The sequence below is a fragment of the Orbilia oligospora genome (assembly GCF_000225545.1).
Source record: "Orbilia oligospora ATCC 24927 unplaced genomic scaffold scaffold00081, whole genome shotgun sequence".
NCBI classification, from domain to species: Eukaryota; Fungi; Ascomycota; class Orbiliomycetes; order Orbiliales; family Orbiliaceae; genus Orbilia; species Orbilia oligospora.
The window spans coordinates 1,130,344-1,151,862 of NW_011645638.1; the positions used below are offsets into that span (position 1 = coordinate 1,130,344).

The 21,519-nt window shown below is 43.7% G+C and overlaps 5 protein-coding genes across 5 annotated transcripts; 4 read left to right on the forward strand and 1 right to left on the reverse strand.

Annotated features, from left to right (window-relative positions):
* Positions 1–3,623: 3,623 nt before the first annotated feature.
* On the reverse strand, positions 3,624–5,359 carry AOL_s00081g329 (uncharacterized protein; the record flags this gene model as incomplete). Its single annotated transcript, XM_011125146.1, has 4 exons — positions 3,624–4,042; positions 4,123–4,840; positions 4,924–5,274; positions 5,354–5,359. 4 exons carry the CDS (start codon positions 5,357–5,359, stop codon positions 3,624–3,626), a joined length of 1,494 nt encoding a protein of 497 aa, XP_011123448.1.
* Positions 5,360–6,220: 861 nt separating this feature from the next.
* On the forward strand, positions 6,221–9,875 carry AOL_s00081g330 (uncharacterized protein; the record flags this gene model as incomplete). The annotated part of the gene is made up of 3 exons (XM_011125147.1): positions 6,221–9,269; positions 9,358–9,555; positions 9,652–9,875. The coding sequence occupies 3 exons, from the start codon at positions 6,221–6,223 to the stop codon at positions 9,873–9,875; spliced, it is 3,471 nt and encodes a 1,156-aa protein (XP_011123449.1).
* Positions 9,876–10,637: 762 nt separating this feature from the next.
* Positions 10,638–11,546, forward strand: AOL_s00081g331 (uncharacterized protein; the record flags this gene model as incomplete). Its single annotated transcript, XM_011125148.1, has 5 exons — positions 10,638–10,761; positions 10,838–10,935; positions 11,004–11,120; positions 11,201–11,306; positions 11,395–11,546. 5 exons carry the CDS (start codon positions 10,638–10,640, stop codon positions 11,544–11,546), a joined length of 597 nt encoding a protein of 198 aa, XP_011123450.1.
* A 603-nt stretch (positions 11,547–12,149) lies between these two features.
* On the forward strand, positions 12,150–13,923 carry AOL_s00081g332 (uncharacterized protein; the record flags this gene model as incomplete). The annotated part of the gene is made up of 4 exons (XM_011125149.1): positions 12,150–13,031; positions 13,091–13,387; positions 13,451–13,706; positions 13,781–13,923. 4 exons carry the CDS (start codon positions 12,150–12,152, stop codon positions 13,921–13,923), a joined length of 1,578 nt encoding a protein of 525 aa, XP_011123451.1.
* Positions 13,924–18,598: 4,675 nt separating this feature from the next.
* AOL_s00081g333 (uncharacterized protein) lies at positions 18,599–19,871 on the forward strand (the record flags this gene model as incomplete). The annotated part of the gene is made up of 2 exons (XM_011125150.1): positions 18,599–18,806; positions 19,069–19,871. The coding sequence occupies 2 exons, from the start codon at positions 18,599–18,601 to the stop codon at positions 19,869–19,871; spliced, it is 1,011 nt and encodes a 336-aa protein (XP_011123452.1).
* Positions 19,872–21,519: the final 1,648 nt, after the last annotated feature.

A 21,519-nucleotide genomic window follows, 5' to 3' on the forward strand; every position in this document is an offset into this window, starting at 1 on the left:
CCTGGTGTTAATAATGGAGCCGAAACGCAGGGAAATGGAGAGAGTGCAGTGGGATAATATATCGGAATCTCGGTCGATGGCTATGTAAGCTAAGGGTCCGAAGTAAAAAATAAAGTAAAATAAAAAAAAGTCTTCGCAGGGTGGAAGCGATATTGTTAGCTTGGCTACTGATGCATATTTAAAGTGGTTCCCATGGTTTGGTTTGATTGCCCGTGTGTGGGGTTGAGAGGGGATGTAAGTACTATGTATGAAAGTATGTACGGTGCATCTGGAATACAGTGCACACCCGTTAACTATGACATAACATAGCCCGAGAATCACACCAAACCACCACACCGGCTAAACCACAAACTTAACTCGATGGGCCAGCGACGAGGCGAAAAAGGTAACGGAGAGCGTGAGCGATGGCCGATGACTTACGAGGAAGCTCCAAACTCGGGTAGCTGAGAAAAAGACCTTGTGGCCGACGGGAGAGCCCGAGTTTGCTGGTGGGGAGAGCAGGTAACGGTAGTGGTATGACTTTTCCGGTTGACCAGCCTGTGTTTGGGGGAGGAAACGAATGGATGGATGGATGGAGGTCGAGTTCAAGTAAGAATTGCCAGGTGGTGTGCCCCTCTCGGTCTGAAGTGCGCATGAAACAAACCAGTTAGCTCCGGCTCCGATTGCAAACCATCTGATGACGTTTATACAGAGACAACCAGAGGCATATTCGGAATATTCTCAGGTAAGGTTTTAAACCCACAAACCTCGTGAATTCAATTTTCAAGATCGGATCAGATCAACCGGTGCGGGTGCGTGCACGTGAATTGAACGGAGTACTACCTACTATACTGACAACGTTCGTGCATCCAAGGAACAATCGATCACAATAAAAGACACGCGCGGAATAAATAAAATTAAAAATAAAATTGGAAATAAGGGACCGGCAAAAAAAACCAACAATAGAAGCCAGGAACTCGTCCAGAAGCTTCAAAAGAAGGGCAGATCGGGATATAATATGGCAGCTGATCGGGTCAGAGAAAAGAAAATGAGGGGCCTGCGCACTGCACTGAGGCTACTTCCTACCTACGCACTACTCAGCTGGGCCCAATCGAAACTAAGGAACCGGCAAACCGTTTGAGCAAATGCGGAAGAATCCTCACAAAAAGTTGGCAATAGCCCCGGTAGCCCATGCAAGGGAAGACAAAGGTAAGCAGGAAACGGCACAGCACGGACCTAACTAATGGTTAACCTCTCTGGCCTTTTTTTTTTTTTTTTTTTTGGCTTGCGCTCTTCGAACCAAGCAGGTCGTTCCCCTTTTTGCTTTTATCTCCACCCTTTTGCCCTGCAGCTGGGCTTTCGATCGGGGTTATACTAATTTGTTTTGATAGAAAGCGCTGGCACTTACATACACAAAGTGGGAGGGAAGTGGGGCCGAATAGGTATGTAGAGTGTTCGTGTGGGCTTTGAAAATAACCTAACTAACCTTGAGAAAAAGCTGGTCTCGGGAATTGAGAACTTGAGGATGCACTTGAGTATGTACCAGGCACCAGTACGGTATCGTATCTTATTCTTTCTATCGTTGGATCGAGGGACCAGGTACAAGTGCGGGGCGGCTAAATCACGCATACTCTCCCCAAGCATGTATGTATGTATGTGAGTATTACTGAATCAGACGATGGAGAAGAAGAAAGGGATACGAATCTGAGAAAGCACAGACCTCAATTTGATATTTCACGATCGAAAGCCTGCTTGGAATTATATTTTCCGATGGTATAGTATTGTAACAATACTACTAGTAATAATCACTGATAGTATATATAGATCAGGTGTCGGGACATACGATTGTTACGCCATCATTCCGAATTCCAATTCTTTCACCAGCATCCCGCAGTCGACGTCGTCATCTAACACACATACACACTTATAAACCTTACCCTTTCTAAACTTTCGATGACTTCTAAAAGTAATTCTAGAACAAACTCTCCTCCGCTCAACCCGGCTTTATGTGCCTCAAACGGTACCACCAGACCCTGAACTGGCATTCGTTACTCTTTTCGCTTTTCCTAAAGGCTATCATAGCCGATGAGCGGCGCCACTAACGGTGACGGATTCCTGCTCAAAAGGTTGAGAAATTGAATTGGAATGGGAGTGTGACACGAAATAGGCACATGGATGTTGAGATATTTCGAGTTTCTGATTCAAAATGCGAATCTAGAATCTTGCCCCCGCAGGTAGCAGGCGTATCCCTGGCCTGCAGTATCGATTTATGAGGGACAACCCTGGGTAATATATCTCCCTCTTTGTTGAAATCGCACAAGTCACGCATGGATATGGAGGAAGGAAGGAAAGAAGGAAGGAAGCTATAGACGAGACTAAAACCGAATTGAAAGGAAACGAACGGGTAGCGGATTTATGTCCCATCAAATCATATATCACATTTGCTATAACTGTATCGGGAACGACCGGTCGAGCGACAGGCCAAGGAGAACTAACGGATATCCGTTCTCTCAACATTCACCGTCGATGCATCATGTATCTGTTGTCACTTTTTTCCCCCGTGGGCGCTTATAGCGAGAAGAAAAACATCCGTCTGGATACCGCACTCAACTGCAGCAAGCATTCTACCTGCGATCTACGCTTGGGGCTCCACTTGGGGTTGAAATATTTCTGCATCGAATCGAGCGCTTTGGGAATGCATACCTCGTATATCTGTAAGCTCACGCTTTGCTCATCCAAACACTTTTTTTTTTTTTTCGCACTTTCTCCAATCGGGCAGTGGGAGGGCATGCTCCATGATGTTCTGGGCCCTGCCAGAGCTGTGCCGTCCCGAGTTCTGACCTGCGCTGTGACATCATCGGCGTTAGGACAGATGTGGAGCTCGTCCTTTCCTTCGGGCCAACCTTGTCCCCTCATCACAAAGAAAACCCCCAAACAGCCCACAACGCAAAAGAATCCAAGAGCCGGCCTCTATGGAGAAGGCAGTCTACAAAGTACTTTTACGCACTAGGAATGTACACTTCTACTTCATTTTAGGAAGTATTTTAATCAATTTAACGTTGCCATTACAAGTACTTACTTACTTAGGGACTTAAGTAACCGTGTCGACGTGTTCGGGAAGAATTGGTTCGACAGCCCTCTTAAGTTCTTGGCCTTTTAATTGGGCGTTCGGGTTTTCGGGGTTGTTCGGTCTTTAAATTGGGGGTCGTCAAGGGTCCGGGATTACTAGCTGGGGATTAAGCTTAAGCTTGTATCACAACTCTTCTGTTGCATGTTGTGCGATCTAACTAACGTATACTTTAGTCTTTAAATGTAAGTAGGTATGTACGAATGCGAAAGGGATTCGATTCGGTAAGCTGTGCGTGTGTACTGGCAGATAGATAATAATATTCCCAAGTTTCTGGATGAATGAATTTAGTACATTCGAAGCTTCTTTAAATTTGTTCGCGCTAGCTCATATGATCATGCAAAAGAGGACCCCATAGTATGTAAGAAATATAAAAAAAAATTAAAATTGCATCGGGTTTATGTTTACACAATATTTCGAATTACAGATTGTTTAAATACCTAACATCCGTCGTCGCCGAGCTATATCTGCTTTGTTAGGCCCCACATAGCTGCGACTCGACTCTTATTAGGGAGCTTTAAACATATGTGTCCCAACCCGATGGACCCCGCCCACCCCTGCGATCCCTTCTGTATACATAGGGGTCTGGTTGTTTCGGTCCTGGGTTCTTGACCAGGAACTCAGCAAAAGCCACTAGATCAGGCGGTGCTATTGGAATTCCTTCAGGGTGTTTGGGTAATCTTTTGTTCTTAGGCGCTGTCGGGGCCTCATACTGAGTGGCCCCTCGGGCATTCAGAGAGGTGGGCGCTGCTCTTAAGCCCGCATCCAGAAAAGTAGCGCCGGTGTTTCTACTTAGTCTTGGTGATTCTTGCGAGGCCGTTGGGATCCTATCGTCTGAAAACCGGCGGGCTGGCTGGTATTCTTGGATCCTCGCGGGTCTTGATCTAAACGCCGTAGTCGATATCGGCTTCCGCGTCGAAGGAGAGGAGTCCACGGCTGCGAAGTTCAGTTTAGCTTTCTAGGGCACATAAAGACACGGGGTGTCATGAGATTGGAGGAGAGAGGCTGCTCGATACCTTTATCGCGGTTCTTCCTTCCGAACGCGGGGGCTCTATCACGACTCTTCGCACGGTGTTTCATCCGATTCTCTCGGGGTCGTTCCTTCTGAACGATCCTTTGACTAATACCTTGTCTCGTACCCAGACCTAGAAAACTAATACCCTGATATTCATTTTCTTGCGATTTAATCTCGTCAAGTGCGATGGCAATAGCGTCTTCGCCTGTTCCTTCGCCTGTTCCTTCGGCCGTCCCTTCGCCCTTGAGAATGTCGTTTTCACATTGTAGGCGATATACCGTTTCCGATAGCTCCGTGATATCTACATCATTTGTAGCGATCTTTTTCTTTAACTTTTTGATGTCCCTCTGAAGGTTCGTTTTCTCCTCCTCAAGCATCTCCTTTTCAAGTTTCAAGTCCTCTGAAGCATCTCCATTAGCATTTGTGCTTTCGATATAGTCATTCTGGGCGAATGGTTCTCCAGTAGAAATTATTCGTCGTAGCTCTTCGATGCCTGTTTGGAGACCTCTCATCTCCCTCCAGATCCATTCCGCTCTCCGGCCTTGTGCTATCGTTTTCTGATCTACGTCTTTGATTGACTGGTTCGCTTTCTGGAATCTGTCAACTACCGGTTTCCACCTCACGCTCAAAGTGTTTAAGTAGGTGTAAATACGGGTCGTATTTTCCAATTCTTGGATGAGGTCCGACCATATTTGCGAGTTTGAGTTACTACTCCCAGACTATTAAAAAAAAAAAAAAAAAAAAAAATTTAAGTTAGTATTCAAACCGTCAGAATATTCCTTTATCATGCATTTTAACTTACGCCATCACCAACCCTTTCAATCCCAAACCAAAAACATATATCCAATGTAATCCTCTCAATCGGTTGCTCCCGCGGTGGGTTATTCAACTCAAACTCAACCGTCTGTTCCATCCCATTTAATTCCATATTCTGAGGTTCGCTACCACTCCATAGTCGCAGACGATATCTTGAATTCTTTGGTTTTGGTTTTTTCAATTTATTCGACGGAGTCCAAGAGGCGGAGACGAAACTATTGGTTATATCATATTGGAATGCCCAAACTCCTTCCGGTACTGATAAAGCGGCCTCGATGCTGCTTGAGGCTGAATCATGAGGTTGGGCGAGCCTGATGAATGTTCCGAGTGTGAAGGCCTGTTGAGGAGTTAATTATGAAACTTAGCCTGCTGTAGGTACTTAGATACTGAGAGAGGTAGGGAGAAGGATATCTTACAGCCATTTCTACTTATTTGTAGATTCTATTAACATGCATGTGTATACACGTATGCATTTGGCTTCCTCTAGACGGTCTTGCCTCGGTGCGCTGGCGCCCAATTTAATGATAGATACGAAAATGGATCCGATACTTGAAGCAACTTCGAATCGATCACAATTACAATGCAAGATGCAATAGTCTGAATACAATGTAATGTCGATATATCGAAATAGAAGAAGCTCGGGAAAAGATTAAGGCTACTGTTTAGATGGTATTAGTGGGAATTAATTCTATAAATAGTTGGATTATATCAAATATCAAATTCATGAAGCCTTGTTTGATTGTGGAGCCGGAGGGGGGTTGGTTTTCAGCCCCGCTTGTACAGGTACATAAAATATACGGTGGATAGCATGGAAAACAAAGTACCTCGACATCCTGCACAATTAAATCTTGATAATGTGTTGGTCCTCTTAATTCGAGCGTGATATAATGTAATGCGGATTTCGACTCGAATCGATCCTTGTAATTGCAGTGTCGAGCCGTTGACTAGTGGGGTCTAGTCTAGTCAAGCTATACATGCATAAGGAATACATGGTACTTTTTAGATGTAGATTAAATTCTTTTGGAAAGTGAATAAGACCTAGCTCTTAAGTCTAGGATTCTATAGTCCTAGACGAAGTACGTTCGAAGTTGCCAGCTCGCCTGACGAATCATGATTAGGGAAGTCGAGGCCTAGCTAAAGCCTAACGGCCTATAGCCGGCTTGGTTCCAGCGTATGGATGTTGGCTTAGTTCTCGAGCGTTTAGCTACGATTCCTCAAAAGCTACTTAGTTATCTCACTAGCTAATATATAGGTCTCAGATATCTCAGGTCGTCTCGAGAAACATGGCTAGCACTCCGGCATACGCACCCACATCTTATACGCCGCTAAAGGGCCTTCAGATAAAAAAGCCACCACAGACCCTCCCACTCTTCGGTTATGGGCCGGCCGGTCTGTTTTACTTTGATCATGATACGGTGCTCTACCAGGATCCCGGTGCCTCGCCGCCTGTTGTGGATCCTAGCTATAGCCTGCAACAAACAACTGAAGGAGACAACCACGAACTTCAAAGTTATGATCACGATGAAGCCGTTAACACTGTTGAAAATTGTGCAAATTTATCAAGAACCTGGGGTAGAACCTGGGGCCACTGGGTGAAAACGGATTTGAAGGAATTTGGTGATAATAAGATTCCTTTCTTGAACCGTGTGGCTCGCATATGTACCGAAGCTCGAATTCTCAGATGTGAGAACCCAAATTGTCGGCGGAGCCGCCAAAGTTTACAGAAAGTGGTTCCAATCTCACAGTGGACGAACTTCCGGGATTGGGTTATGACAGTTATATCTTGCCAAATGTCTGTTTCTCATCAAGAAAGAGACGGTTTGCCGTCCGACTCAAAGTTCTTTCATCTTGCGGCCTCGATCACGGTTCTTAATGGACTTCTTGAAGAATATAAACGGGAGGGTAACTTCTATGATGGTGTCTCCTTGAGAGATGACAAAGGTGGGCTTCGAGAGACTGATCCTTTTGCGGTCTGTGAAATCATATATTGGGCGATCAGGGTGCAAAGAGATTTCGGAACTTCGGATTACTCGGAAGGAATATGGTCACCACACTTCATACCTCTGAATGTTTATGGTAGAACTGTCAAAATGGCCACTTTCGACGCAAATAGCCTGAGCATATGTCCGAATCGTCTGTGGAATTTACGAAATGCGACTGAAAGAGGAGAAGTGGATTTCCCGGCTCTAATGGAACTTGTTAAAGCCAATCCGCTCCTATCACACCAAGGACACGAGGATTGTTTAACAAATTCTTGCACCCTAACTACACTCGATTCTACAAGGGTTCACCGGTTGCATAAATGTGAAGTAATGAATACTTCCGGGTCCTTAAACACGATTCTACAACCCCAGCTGAGGACTGGCGCACACGACTCGACCTGCAAATCCAAGATGCTATTCGACCCTGCAATTCTCAACAAAGCTGCTGAAAACCCGATATTTTGGACCGTTTGGTCAATAAACCAACCTCCCCAACTTCTCGAAATGGGAAGGAAATATGCAGCAATATCACACGTATGGTCCGATGGCACAGGTATCGGACTAGGGACAGTTGGAGAAGTCAACGCCTGCCTATTCGACTATTTTGCGGGCTGTATTCGGGACGTTAGTCCAGAGATTGAAGGGATCTGGTGGGATACCATATCTATACCCACAGAGCCAATAGCAAGGAGAAAGGCCATCAATGAGATGCACAACTATTATGCGAATGCGGAATGTACGATTCTTCACGACACATATCTGACTGAATTCGAGTGGAAGGACGATGGAAGCCCTTGCCTTGCAATTGTTCTTTCTTCATGGTTTACTCGCGGTTGGACGGCCCTTGAGTTCATCATGTCCAAGAATATAAAGGTAATCTTTAAGGATCCTATAACGGGTGGCCATATTATCAAGGATCTCGACAAAGATGTACTTGCTCAGGAAGCCTGTCGAACATCCACGGGGCATTTGATCGCGTCTTCGATCCTGAAACGGCTGCGTAGTCCAATACATTCGATACACGATTTATTATTGGTATTAAAACCAAGGAGTACTTCTTGGGCCCGTGATAAGATGCTTATTGCGGCTTTACTCGCGGAAATCGAAATTCAAGCTGGCGACACCTCGCAGGGTCTTACAAAACGAGTACTTTCAAAATTTGGACGAATCGATGCTTTGGCGCTTATGCACGACCAACCGACTATAGCAGAGTCTGGGGGGTGGTCTTGGTGTCCCCAGTCGTTGTACGACATGCCGGTCGGAGAACTCAACGATTATGGAGAGGAGTTCAAAATCGGAGACGATGGATCCGTAGATGGTCGATGGTATTGTCGTCGTGTCGACCGGGAGGATACTTTCAATGGGATAATCCCTGCATCTTCTCACCCACAAGTAATATTCAAGGTCCAAAACGCTCTTAAGGACTGGCATAATTGTGGTTTATTAAGAAAACACTCCTCCGATAAAGGGCCCTGTTTACTAGTCGAGTTGCCCAAGATGGGTATACACGGCATTAACACCGCGGAAGAAGGTCAGCCGATATTCCACAGATCTGTGGCTGGTAGTGTATTATGGCATAAGCAGAGCCCTGGGGAAACTACAAAAGAGCATGCGCTGCTAGATATTATAAGATCCGAGTGTGGTTACATAGGTACGGTTCATGTATACGAGCTTGGTCGGTTACCAAACGGAAAGTCAGCCAATCCAAATCGCTCTAGCTATGTTGCAGGAATGTATAGAATTTTCCACGGCGGCTCGTACTATCACCCCGACGAACCAGGAAGGATTGGAAACCACAATCTACAAGGTTCTAACGACAATTTTGCATGGTTGCATCGAAAAGTTTGGATTGGTAACCAAACAGATGCCGGAACTCTCTTGGTCCCTCGGTATGATCGAGTAGCTGGGAAAACGGTCCTACAAATCGTCAAATCGGTCAAAAAGGTCCAGAATTTCAGTTATTCCTCAAATTCACCGTTTAGTGCTAGTCCTTTTACATTACCAGATCAAATCTCCCCTCCTAGCTGGCAACTGGAAACGGAATCGTTCATGACGGCTAGTGATAAAGATCATGGAGTTTTTCGATACAAAGCGAAGGAAATGATATTTCGTCGCATCAAACCCGACCCGCTCTGGCCACCGATAGAAATACCTTCGAAAGATAGGACGATAGTCGATTGGAGACATACGACCGGGCCTGATGACGGTGGAGACTATAGCAAAGATTTATTCCAAGTTTTTGACGAAGAAAAATTGTACACGTATGCTGCGTTGGACAAAGGGTTACTTGTGCCGACGGAAGATAGGTCATATCAAGGGATATGGATTTCTCAGGGTAGTGCTGGACCGCGTACGTTAATTTCCTCTAGACTTTTCACTTTGTACGCCCAATCTGGAATATGAACCCTCATTGCTAACTTCTGGAGGAAATCTGATAGTCTTCGGAATGGGAAACGTACACTTCCATTTTGTGCTCTTTATCCAACAGGATGAAACTCATCTATCGGCATTGTCTCTTAGCGGAGACCAGTTCATACGTAGAGGCGAGGTTATATTCCAAACCAATAATCTTCCTCGACCCGGAGAATCTGAGTTTGAGGATAAACCCCAAACAATTGATGCGTACCCTCCACGAGGTTTGTATAATCAAATACCCAGTTTCTATTTATCCCCGTTGAGTTATTCCTCTACGCCGTCTTAGGTCAAATGAACTAACGTACAGCTATCAATAGATTATCAACAAGATAGCAGTTACTTAGTAAAACTGCATCTTCGTGGCAAAGACGAAGTAATAGCGGAAAATTTGCGTAAAATGGAAGTTTACAAGACTGAGATGATGTTCACACGGTTGCCTTCAAATCTACTTTTTGACTTGATGGAGAAAGATGCCTTTGAGGAATCCACTGTTGCTCGAAGGGGACTAGGCGCTCTTTATAAGATTTTGAATCAACGGTAGATTCCAATCCTCTGTTCGGATTTTGTGTTTATCCTGTTGCATTTCACACATGGCCAAACCCCAACCTTACGTAATCTCGAGCTCATGAACCTTTAAACAGCGCCGTTATATGTCAATCTTTCGGTTTAATTTGCAATAGCTAAAATTCTTAAAGATATTTGCTATTCAGCTAGTTCCTGAATAATCCACGTGGAAGGTTGATCCAAAGCTAATGCATATGTTCGGCTTCCCGTCCAACTTTTTTTATGTTGCAGGTGTGGTTTTTAAAGTTGGTTCGCTGGGAGATGTTCCCAACGACGTAATTTTCCAGAAGTTCGGCTCCACAATGCAAGGTCGACGTACCCCTGGTGATTCTGATATCAAAGATCTTCAACGAGGAAACCTTGGAAATGGGTTCGAAATGTGGGCTGTGGAGGTGTGACGATGTCATTTACTAAGACTTACATTAAAATTACATATGTTTTATGATGGAGTTAATGAGTAGTATATAATCGGGTGTACACACCCGGCGATAGCGGACCTGCTCAGTATTTTTTTTAAGGATATTGGTATAGCATCAGATATCAATCTAACTGCTTAAACCAATATTTCTCACGGACTTCACCCTATTATTTTTTTGATTCAGCATTCTGAGCTTCTTTTCGTATTCTCTACTTTCGATTTCAGCGCTGCGCACTGGAATCAAAATACACGTTGGCTATATATTTCGTCAAACCTGAAATATTGCAAATTCTCTGAGTAAAGATATTATAGTAATAAAAAATGCATACCCTCAGCCTACTCATAATTATCTTATCCTTCATCTCTTTTATCCATGCGCAAGACGCCGATAAATCTTATACCTCTGACAAAGCCTTCAAAGAAGCGGTCTTGAATGTCACGAACAGTAAGCTCCAACACATATGTTCCAACATCTCAAGTCAATACCACATACTAACACTCGCGCAATTCAATTTAAACAGCATACAGAGATTGGTATAATGCTACGGCATTAAGCTGGAATGATACCCTTGCAGAAGCAGCAGAAAATGCTGTCGAGGATTGTATATTTGAACACTCTGTGCGTATTCTATAATTCTAAAGTTGATTTTTTGGATATAGATCTAACTGATGGGTATTGGGATACAGGGCCAGCCTTATGGTGAAAACTTAGCTGCAGGATATCCTAATGTTTCTGCGGCGATTACGGCGTGGAAGGATGAAGTTGATGAGTACGATTATGGAGATCCAGATTTTAGCATGGAGGTATGTTCTCTACGGTTTTTGAGACCATTTGGGGATAATCCAGGATGTATACCAGTACTAATGATATCAATCTTTATCAGACTGGACACTTCACACAGCTAGTATGGACTAATACTACTCAAATCGGATGTGCCAGAAAGGAGTGTGGGGGTGAGGGAAAGGCACCCGGGTGGTTTCTTGCATGTGGTAAGTCTTTTTATCGGGTGGTTGTATCGGGTGGTTGCGAGTTAGTTGAATAATACAATATACAGAACCGACTAATTGGAATTATTAGAATACGCTCCACATGGGAATGTCATCGGACAGTTTCAAGATAATGTCGAAGAACAAGTCCGAGGACCTGGGTCTGGCGCTGGGAGGAATGAGACTTGGATTCGCCTGGTTATGGCTTGGTTTATGGTGCAGGCTTTCGCACAGTTGGTCTAAGCCATTGAAGATTAAGGTTATACCCTTACCTTCCTAGGGCCCTCTGGTTGATTTTTGTGCCTTTGATGAATATGCTTTCGACTGGTACTTGGGATTAAATTAGTTACATTAGCATGGTTCTTGATCTTTGGTTTTATATTGGACGGCTGGACTGTTCATCGAATTCGCGGACTATATACCATTGCATTACGTACTTCACATCGGTCTCTAAACACTAACAGCAGAACTTAAGTACCTTGTTACGATATCGTCGTGATCGCGACGAAACACTTATAAGGTAAAAATTACATGATTTCTAAGATAACGACAACTTGCAATGCAATTGCATTCTTTAAATCTTTTATAGAAAAGTAATGCAATGAGTATACTATGCAGCGGTCCATATCGATATTTGCATAACGGATGTGCAGGGCATCGGGTTTTGTGTTGTCAGGTTATCGATACAGCACCAGCCAAAGTTGACGTAGTGCAGTCCGTCCCGCATCCCAGCAAGCTTGAAAACCACAGCGTACCTCCACGACACCAGCCCGCAGCTAACCCCCCAAACCACCCCCGAACCCATCTTCTTCTTACGCGACGACCATTTACTCCGGCGGGCACATCATGGCCGAAGCCAGATTATCCGCCCAAGAGGCGTTCGCTATCAACGCTGCCGCCGTAACTCGTAACTACAATGTCAACCCTCGTATACGTTACAACACTGTCGCTGGTGTGAACGGTCCCCTCGTCATCCTCGATAACATCAAGTTCCCCCGCTACAATGAAATCGTCGAACTCACTCTACCCGATCAGACGAAACGTGCTGGTCAGGTCCTTGAGGTTCGAGGAAATAGGGCTATCGTCCAGGTTTTTGAGGGAACTACTGGTATCGATGTTAAGAAGACAAGAGTGGAGTTCACGGGATCGAGTTTAAAGATTCCAGTTTCGGAGGACATGTTGGGACGTATCTTTGATGGATCAGGAAAGCCGATTGATAAGGGTCCTAAGGTGTTCGCAGAGGATTACTTGGATATCAACGGATCTCCGATTAACCCTTACACCCGAGTGTACCCAGAAGAAATGATTTCGACTGGTATCTCAGCTATCGATGGAATGAATTCTATCGCTCGTGGTCAAAAGATTCCAATTTTCTCTGCTGCTGGTCTTCCGCATAACGAAATCGCTGCACAGATTTGTCGCCAGGCTGGTTTGGTCAAGGGACCGACGAAGGGCGTCCTCGATGGTCATGAGGACAACTTCTCCATTGTTTTCGCAGCCATGGGTGTCAATATGGAAACCAGTCGTTTCTTCACCAGAGATTTCGAGGAGAACGGATCTTTGGAGCGTGTCACCTTGTTCTTGAACTTGGCAAATGATCCTACAATCGAACGTATCATTACTCCTCGTTTGGCGTTGACAACCGCCGAATATTATGCCTACCAGCTTGAGAAGCACGTCTTGGTTATCATGACAGATCTTACAGCTTACTGCGATGCTTTGCGTGAGGTGAGATTGAATATTTCCCGTAGCGGACTTATAAATTCAAGTCTAACGCTAGAATCTAGGTTTCCGCTGCCAGAGAAGAAGTGCCCGGTCGTCGTGGTTATCCAGGTTACATGTACACTGATTTGTCCACCATCTACGAGCGAGCTGGTCGTGTTGAGGGTCGAAATGGTTCTATTACCCAGATTCCAATCTTGACCATGCCTAACGATGACATTACACATCCAATTCCGGATCTTACTGGATATATTACTGAGGGTCAGATCTTCGTCGATCGTGGTCTACATAACCGAAACGTCTATCCTCCAATTAATGTCTTGCCATCGTTGTCCCGTCTCATGAAGTCGGCTATTGGTGAAGTAGGGACCCGCGTCGATAGACCATTGTATTTTCCCGATTTATTTTGCTAAAACTTTTAATAGGGCATGACAAGGAAGGATCACGGTGATGTCTCGAACCAGCTTTACGCCAAGTATGCCATCGGTAGAGATGCTGCCTCCATGAAAGCAGTCGTCGGTGAGGAGGCTTTGTCTGCCGAAGACAAGCTTTCCTTGGAATTCCTTGAGAAGTTTGAAAGAAACTTCATTTCTCAGGGAGCATACGAGTCGAGAACCATTTTCGAATCTCTTGATATCGCCTGGTCGTTGCTCCGAATCTACCCGAAGGAATTGTTGAATCGTAAGTTACCTAAACAAAATGAACTAGAACAGTGCATCATTGAATAGAGTGTTAACCAGTTTAATTCGATATAGGTATTCCGGAGAAGGTTATCAACGAGTTCTATCAACGATCCGCCGGCGACAGGAAAGGAAAGAAGCCCGCGACAAAGGATACTAGGGATACGGCACCAAAAGATGATAACAAAACCCAAGAAGAGAACTTGGTTGATCTTTAAACACCCCAGTCAGTTTCTTTATGGATACTTGGGTATCTCGGCTTGCTTTTTTTTCTTCTTCCTTTTTTTGAGATTTTGTTTCGCGGGGAGGTGGTATTCGAAAGAAACATGTCTACAGCATTTTTTCTTTTACCTGTTTATTGGATTGAAGCGATAATGCAATTGCAAGATGTTAGATTTTTGGTACACATGAGATAACCGCGTGGCTTAGTAAATATATCTGTCTTGTGACACTTCGAAACATGAATATGACTAAAACCCCCCGGTTCAATACGCACTAGTTCACTTGGAAACCAACAGGGTACAGATATTTGGTGAACGTTTAGCTATTTTCTCCCTGTAGTGAGGTATATATAAGTATATACTTAAGTATACATAGGTATATATATGGCTACTATAATACCATCCAATCCCTCACCTACCAGGCTTTTCATTCCTGTAATTACTTAAGCAGGTAAACTATGCCGACTGAATATCAAAGTTGATGCAATGCTCTAATAAAAAATAGAAATGAATGGAGAGAGATAGAATATAAAGACTGCCATCATGAAGTATTTAATAGCAGGCAATAAATTTTAATCCTACTTCCGCATGGCCATGTATAAAATAATCACCTCATGATATCTAACCATCATCAATATGTTATAAAAGGAGAAGAATGATAGCTCAATTGATCAAACCCCTTGACAAAATTTATTGTAGAACTTTCACGATATCACTAAAATGTTCTGTTAAGATCTTCTGGCGGGTAACACGGCTACACTGATCAGGACCTTTACAATCTACGAAGATGAACCTGGTCTTAATTGATCAACCTTTTGCAAACAAATTTGAATATATATAAGTACTTATATATTCATAATACATAATACCAGAATCACATATGATCCTTTCATACATCGTTATTAATTTTTTATCGATACATATTCTCATTTTACTACAGCTTTCCTGGTTCGTGAGTTTTGATCCTTCCAATATGTTAATTGAGAAAATCAAATGTATCTTCGATGTTAACTATTGCATATACAAGTGATAGAGGTTGGAATATATATACTCGACAAAGGGTTTATATTTAGGACATACGCCGCAAATGCCGTCTAAGAACGTACTTCGAAAGTTTTCGAAAATCTCCGGAGTCGACCTGTTAGTCGGCCGGACCTAATGCATGATGCCCCATGCTATGGGAGATAATCACCAGAGGAAGACTAGGAAATATTCTTCTTGACACCTATTGTGTCGCCGATTCTAGACGAAAAGCCATGATACAGGGGGTTAGTGAAAATTACCTAGGTATGTAAGAAATATTTTAGCCATCTATCAATATACTATACTAAAGTATCTGACCAGCCGTAAGTTTGGGATTAGGAGGGATATCCTACAAGGATATTTTCAAAAGTTCTCGACAGCCCATTTGCAAACTCTGAGAGTTCAACCCTAAGCTTTGAAATCTTGCAGATGGCTCATAAGGTTATGCGCATATAGGTATATGCTTACGACGCTCGAAACCTCACAATGTAATGGTTCGCAATCGCTTTGGCCAATTTTCAAAATCGTACGTATTACTCTTCCATATTTATACCAACTGTATTGGTATACTAATTGTATATCGACTTTTATATAGACTAGGGATCAATTGGTATCGAAAATCAACACACGTATGGACATTGGATTGGCCTGCGAAGGACATGTCAACCGATATGCCTTTCTGACTGCTGACAGAAAATTCTGCCGGTTCTTCCATGGTTGCAGGTTATTTCTGTTTTTGATAATATAGAAACTAGATCTTTTACAAACATGCGGAAGGGGAAACCATCGACGTTATGCACAATAGGGGCTTCGGAGATTTTGCCTGGCATGAATACCTAATTACTTAAATACTTATAAAATCAAGTTTTGAAAGTCATTCCAGAGCAGAAGGGATTGTTTACGGATGTACTGTACCTCGCTTCACTTAAGGGCTCTTGAAGCTCCAAATTAGAAATTGCACTAATATAACACCCTCAAAAACCTATAACTGATCAACATTAAATTACTTATGTATCAACCAAAAACATCATCATCAACCTTGTCTCGTCCCCGGACTCCTCAATTGTGCATCAACCCATCATGCAGAATAATATAAGACTTCCAAGTACCAGTTGGCTGTGGTATACCCGAGATTTCGAGAATAGCTACAAACACCGAATGTTGCAATCATATTACCAAAATACCATTCCCAATTTCCAAATATTCAAATACTTCACAAAACCTTGTCGATCTCCGTATAGCCCAGATACGCGAATACCGCGAACCCCAAGAGCCCTGGAACGGTACCAAAGCCAGACCCCATTACCATCAGCCCTAATGATCCAGTAGCTAATGAACCGTAAACGCATTTAAACTCCATAGCAAGCGCTTCCCGGAACACCAGATGCCAATTATATCGTAAGTATGCCCAAAATCCCGATCTCCAACCGAACTTCTGCGTATTCCAAGAACGAGACGCTGCTCTGCCAATCAAAGCTCTGTCCCTCGAAAAAATACATCTGTCGTCTTATTCTTTCTGAATTCGCCGAAATTCCTTCGACGAAATCGGTCAGGTTTCCTCTCTCAACATCGGAGGTGCCGAAGAATGGCGCGCAGAGGTCCATAATTTCTAGGTAAGTGGGATTGTTGTTGAGATTTTGGTAAATGATACGAAGACAATTCTCCAATGTTGTCTTTGTTCTTTCGTCCAGAGCCATCCTGACTAGCCTAGGAAACCCTAGAGAAGTGTCAGGAACTATAAATTCTTAGTTCTACTATCCCACGTTAATGTACATTGTACTAGTCTCGGTTCAGCGTGACCTTAGCTCCGCTTTGGAGTTCACGCTCTGAGGAATTGTACCTACTAGTTGGTATATATACGCGGTTCCTTTAATTTGTTTTTCAAGTAATCGTCCGATTATGTCGAAGTTTGATTTTAATTGATCTTTATAGTTTATTAAATGGCTGTTTAAATGTTTCCTGTATCAATGCGAAGTCTTTGATGGATCCTTCTGCGGGGTAACAATATCATAACTAAGTAGGTACTTCCTACTTTGGTAATTACAGAAACAAAAAGGGAAGAAAAAGAGAAACAAGTTTTTGTATGACGGTGTGTGTAGAGTTCCTGGTACACTGTCGTAACTTTCTGGTACTGCTGCGTTCGAGGTTTGTCTTTTCGCGTTGTCCGCGTGGGTTTTGTACTCCTTCCCACCACTATCCAGACATCACCGACCCGCCCATAATAGGACCTACGACTACCCACGGCGATACCCGTCTATATAATGTTGTCGGACATCCCGTAAGTGCTGCTTTCATCAGATCGACTTTCTCCAAAGCAACCTACAGCATCCTTCCTTTATCCCCTCCGGCGACTCAAACCGCCTATTATCTCGCTAACCATCCTACCACTATAGCTCTCATTCAGGGACGTGCAAAAATGCGCACAGCATATCAGAATACTATCCTCAACTCGCAAACACCTCATGGTATAGATCATATAACAATGCGGCAATCTTTGGGAAAATCAAGTTTCACATATCGGAAAATACATGCGCTATCTTCTGAAAGGGGTTTAAAAGCCATTGAGAATCTATAGGTAAAGTTAGTAAACTGGTGGTGGGTTAGCTTATAAAGAACCCTTTCTTGATCGTTGTTTAGGCATATTAATTACCTAGGTAAGTAGTTTTATTTAAATCCATGTTAAGAATTCGATTGTAAACAGCTAAGCCGGTATTATTGCTAGAGGTGAGAATCTAGATTCTAAAAGTATTTACAAACTTGTTACTACCTAATTATAAATGGTTTTTGAGGCACAAATACTAATACCATTCTCCCCTAATATTGAATTTTTTTCTCTCCCTCATCCCAATACATCTATAACCTAATATTGATATTGATTTTGTTTATATAGGGCTGTTTCCATTTACCTCTCAGATCAACGAAGGCAGATGTTGCATGAGCAGGCGATTCTGCGCGAGACACAGGCGGTCCGTGAGCTACGCTGGTATCAAGTCGAATTCCCAGACGCTCAATCAAAGTATTACCTTGAAACCTCTCCTCGAGAGAAATCCGAAGGAGGACCTTCAATTCAAGAGAAACCCTTGCCAGAAATACCCCAACAGCCACCAACAGTGCTGCGGGCTGGTGTGGTACCGAATTCGGCCTAAGGTGACCCAGAATAGGCTTGGAATCTCAATTGTCAAGTTTATTTTGTCGTTTTCTCATTTACATTTGTTCTGACACGTTTTGACCACCATAGGATATCACGCAGCAGGTTTCCCTTTGTGTTTACATCGAGGCTAGACTATGCGAGCTTGTGGGCCCGTACCGTTGCATTGCATCGTGAGAAATCCAAGCTTGGTAATTATGAGCGGTTGATCAATGGTGTTTCGAAACGATCAATATTGTCTTCGCGGCCGGTAGTATACGGACGAATCTACTATTGAAGCTCGAGTGTACTATATAGATCTGAAGTTTACTATAAATACACAGCTATAGAAGCATTGATTGTTCTTCTATAGCTATCGATTTCGATCTATATCAATCGCAATATAATTTCCGGGGCACCAGTCTGAATTGTTTTATTCGTCAGATCCCCCACCTTTTGTCTTTCCGGAACAGAAGTTACTTTACGCCCGATAGATACCTAGGTATAAAGTATCTTCAAACCATGGCGATGCATGTTCGACGTCAACAAATACCCGTCGGTTGGGCACGTGATGAGATACTAGATAGTGACGTTCAGATGCCAATCGGCCTACTCGGTATACCATACGATATAACGTTCCATATCAAGGTAGTAACGATTAAAACCAAGATTGGAGGCTACATTGGTGACTGGATAGGGCCAGATAATACAATCGTTAGGAACGATGATGGTTAATGTTCTACGCCTAAGTATTCTACTGAATTCATTAACACTAAGAATGTAGGTGCCAGTAGCATAATTATATGAACCGTGGGGACGACAAATTCTAACCAGACAATAGTCCAAAACCCTATTTGACCCAGTTAACATCAATCAACAGGGCTTCAAATAATGCCGAAAAGTTGTTAATATCTCAATAAACAGAAGTATTGAGAATGAGAAAAAGGTAATTTCCCTTGGTACATTACGTATAAAAACAAATAGTATCATAGATTTCAATTCTACGCCGAGGCCTATAACCTTAACCCTCGAATATACCATCAGGCGGCAAAAGGATCCCACTAAAACCGGGGCCGGGACGTTGCTGAAGGCGGGTAAGCTGATAATAAGCGTGTCGAAATTCCGCCTCTTCGGGGATCCGGAGGAGGTCTACTTTGCCGAAAGCAACATGAACGGTAGCAACTTGAAACAACAGACGATAAAGATTGCAGACGCTACACCAAACCCAAAGCTTTTTATTTCTTTAATTCCAAACGTCAAAGGAAAAAAAGGGCTTGGTTTAGCGCTGTCGTATATGAAGGCAGATGAAGTCCCCGACATTGAAAAGGCCATGGGCTTCCTTCTGAGCGGTCTCGAAATTGCGGCAAAGATAGGTATACAGATCGCGCTCCCGGGTATCGGCACTGCAATCGTTATAGCCATTGAAATCGTCGAAAACATAGACCTTGTCGTAGACGTGGTGGCGGCTTTTAAGAAAGTGTTCGATGTTTTGGAGACTTGTAACGTCAAAAAGGTCGCCAATGCTCTGAGGGATCTGTTTGACAAATATATTGCTTTCGGGTTCGCAGTTTTCAGCATTGCTCTGAATGCTATCGGCCTGTCTAAGGTTAGAGAAATGCCATACTTGGTCAATAAACTGCACGTTCTGTTCGCCCAAAGTATACCTCGCAGCCAATGGCCCAAAGCGGTGGGTAAAGACTTTAGTAAACATATCTCTTCCCAAGTTGCCGAAGCACTTCTTACCCTTATTCCAATTGAGAAAGCTACCGCTCTTATGTGTCCTAAAACTACATGATATCACGAACCATCATCGCGCCTCCTACGATCTGAACCATCACCGTTCCTACTCCCTAGGCCTCCATCACGCTTCCCGGATTTAAATGGGCTCCCGATCGCGACCATTTGACCCGAAGCCGAACCATTTTGGGACATCCGCAGCAGCATTTGGTTTACGAAATAAGTTTGGGAGGCACTGAGCTGGATGATCGATGATCTTTCTTTCTTGTATTTCTTTTCTTTTGTATGTAGTCCTGCAGGTATCTCATATATATGTATATACCATACCAAACGCTCTTGATTTCGCACATCAATTCTCCTGAGTTTGAGTTCCCAAACATTGCATTGTAAGATAGTTGAGATATAGTTCTATCCTCAGTGTTCTAGTACTACATCCAGGACAATTATCATGGCATCAGCCTCTAAATCTGGTTTTACTCTGGAAGCCATATCTATTAACTCGATAGGCATCCTGCAACGGACGCAAAGGTCTCAATGCCCTTCGGCCCAATCCATCTCTCTTAAACGTTCCCGGAGCGGTTCCATCGTCACGAACCTCATCGCCTCCACTAGCTACCTATTTGGCCAAAAAAAAACTTGCCCAAATTCCAATAAGGGCACCGACTATAATATGTGTTTTATAGCGCATTCCAAGTCTTTGAAGAAATGCGAACAAACTACGGGTGGCGACGTTGCCGATTGATGCCTGCCACACTGTCGCAAAGACCCGGCGACAGGACCACGCAAGCCAAACCCTGCTATCTGGAGAAATATAAGGATCATAATTGCTCCGCCAGTAAGAAAGTGAATAAGTCCCTTGAGAGTCCAGTTCTCAAAGCAAAGTTTGTAGATCTGGTCTAAAATAGCCCTATGGTGTAGGAACGACCGTGCGGGTGGTTGCGGAATTACATTAATTAGTATATCTACAGTGAAAAGTTCATTCCGCAGGATCCATACCTTTGCATAGATTTCCGGTCTAAAGGTAGACTATCATAAATTCGTACCCAGATGTCGTAAGGAGAGAGTTGACTCATGACTATTGATAATCTGGTTCGTACCACCGCCGTCGGTCAATTAAATTATATTATAACAATCAGGCCGAATTCTAATTGTGGGATCACAAGCCAAGAAGGTTAAAAAGCTAAGGCAAAATGTTCAAGAATAAAGAGAGCCCTGAAACCTACGTAGTACAGAGTTGGGGAGATCACTCAGCTCAGGCTTCAAGGAATATATTAGGTTCAAATTTGTTGCAATTGTTCAATTCAGGATCGCTTCAATTAGCCCCACCCCGCTTTGTTCCGATGAGGCTGGTCCTGTGGTTGGTCCCGTGGCGGCAGGCTCTGTGGCGGCAGGCTGATCTCGATCACAAAGTGGCGTATCCTTCCTTCATCAATTTCCGCATGGTGCTCCCCCAGCCTGACGATATCCGCAATCATTCCGACGTCGGCTCCAGGCAATACTGGCGCTGTCGCGGCAGGAACCCTGTCCCTGCACCCAAGGCTCGGGGCGGCATTCCACCAGGTTTGTTCCGTCAAAAAGATTTTACCGGGGAGGCCGATAGTGGGGCGACAGGCCTGTGCGGGGCAATTTGCCTGCAGATATTCATTCGGCCCTGGTATGTATTGAAGATTTATCCAACAGACGAGCCAGCGTGACCTTAGTAATTG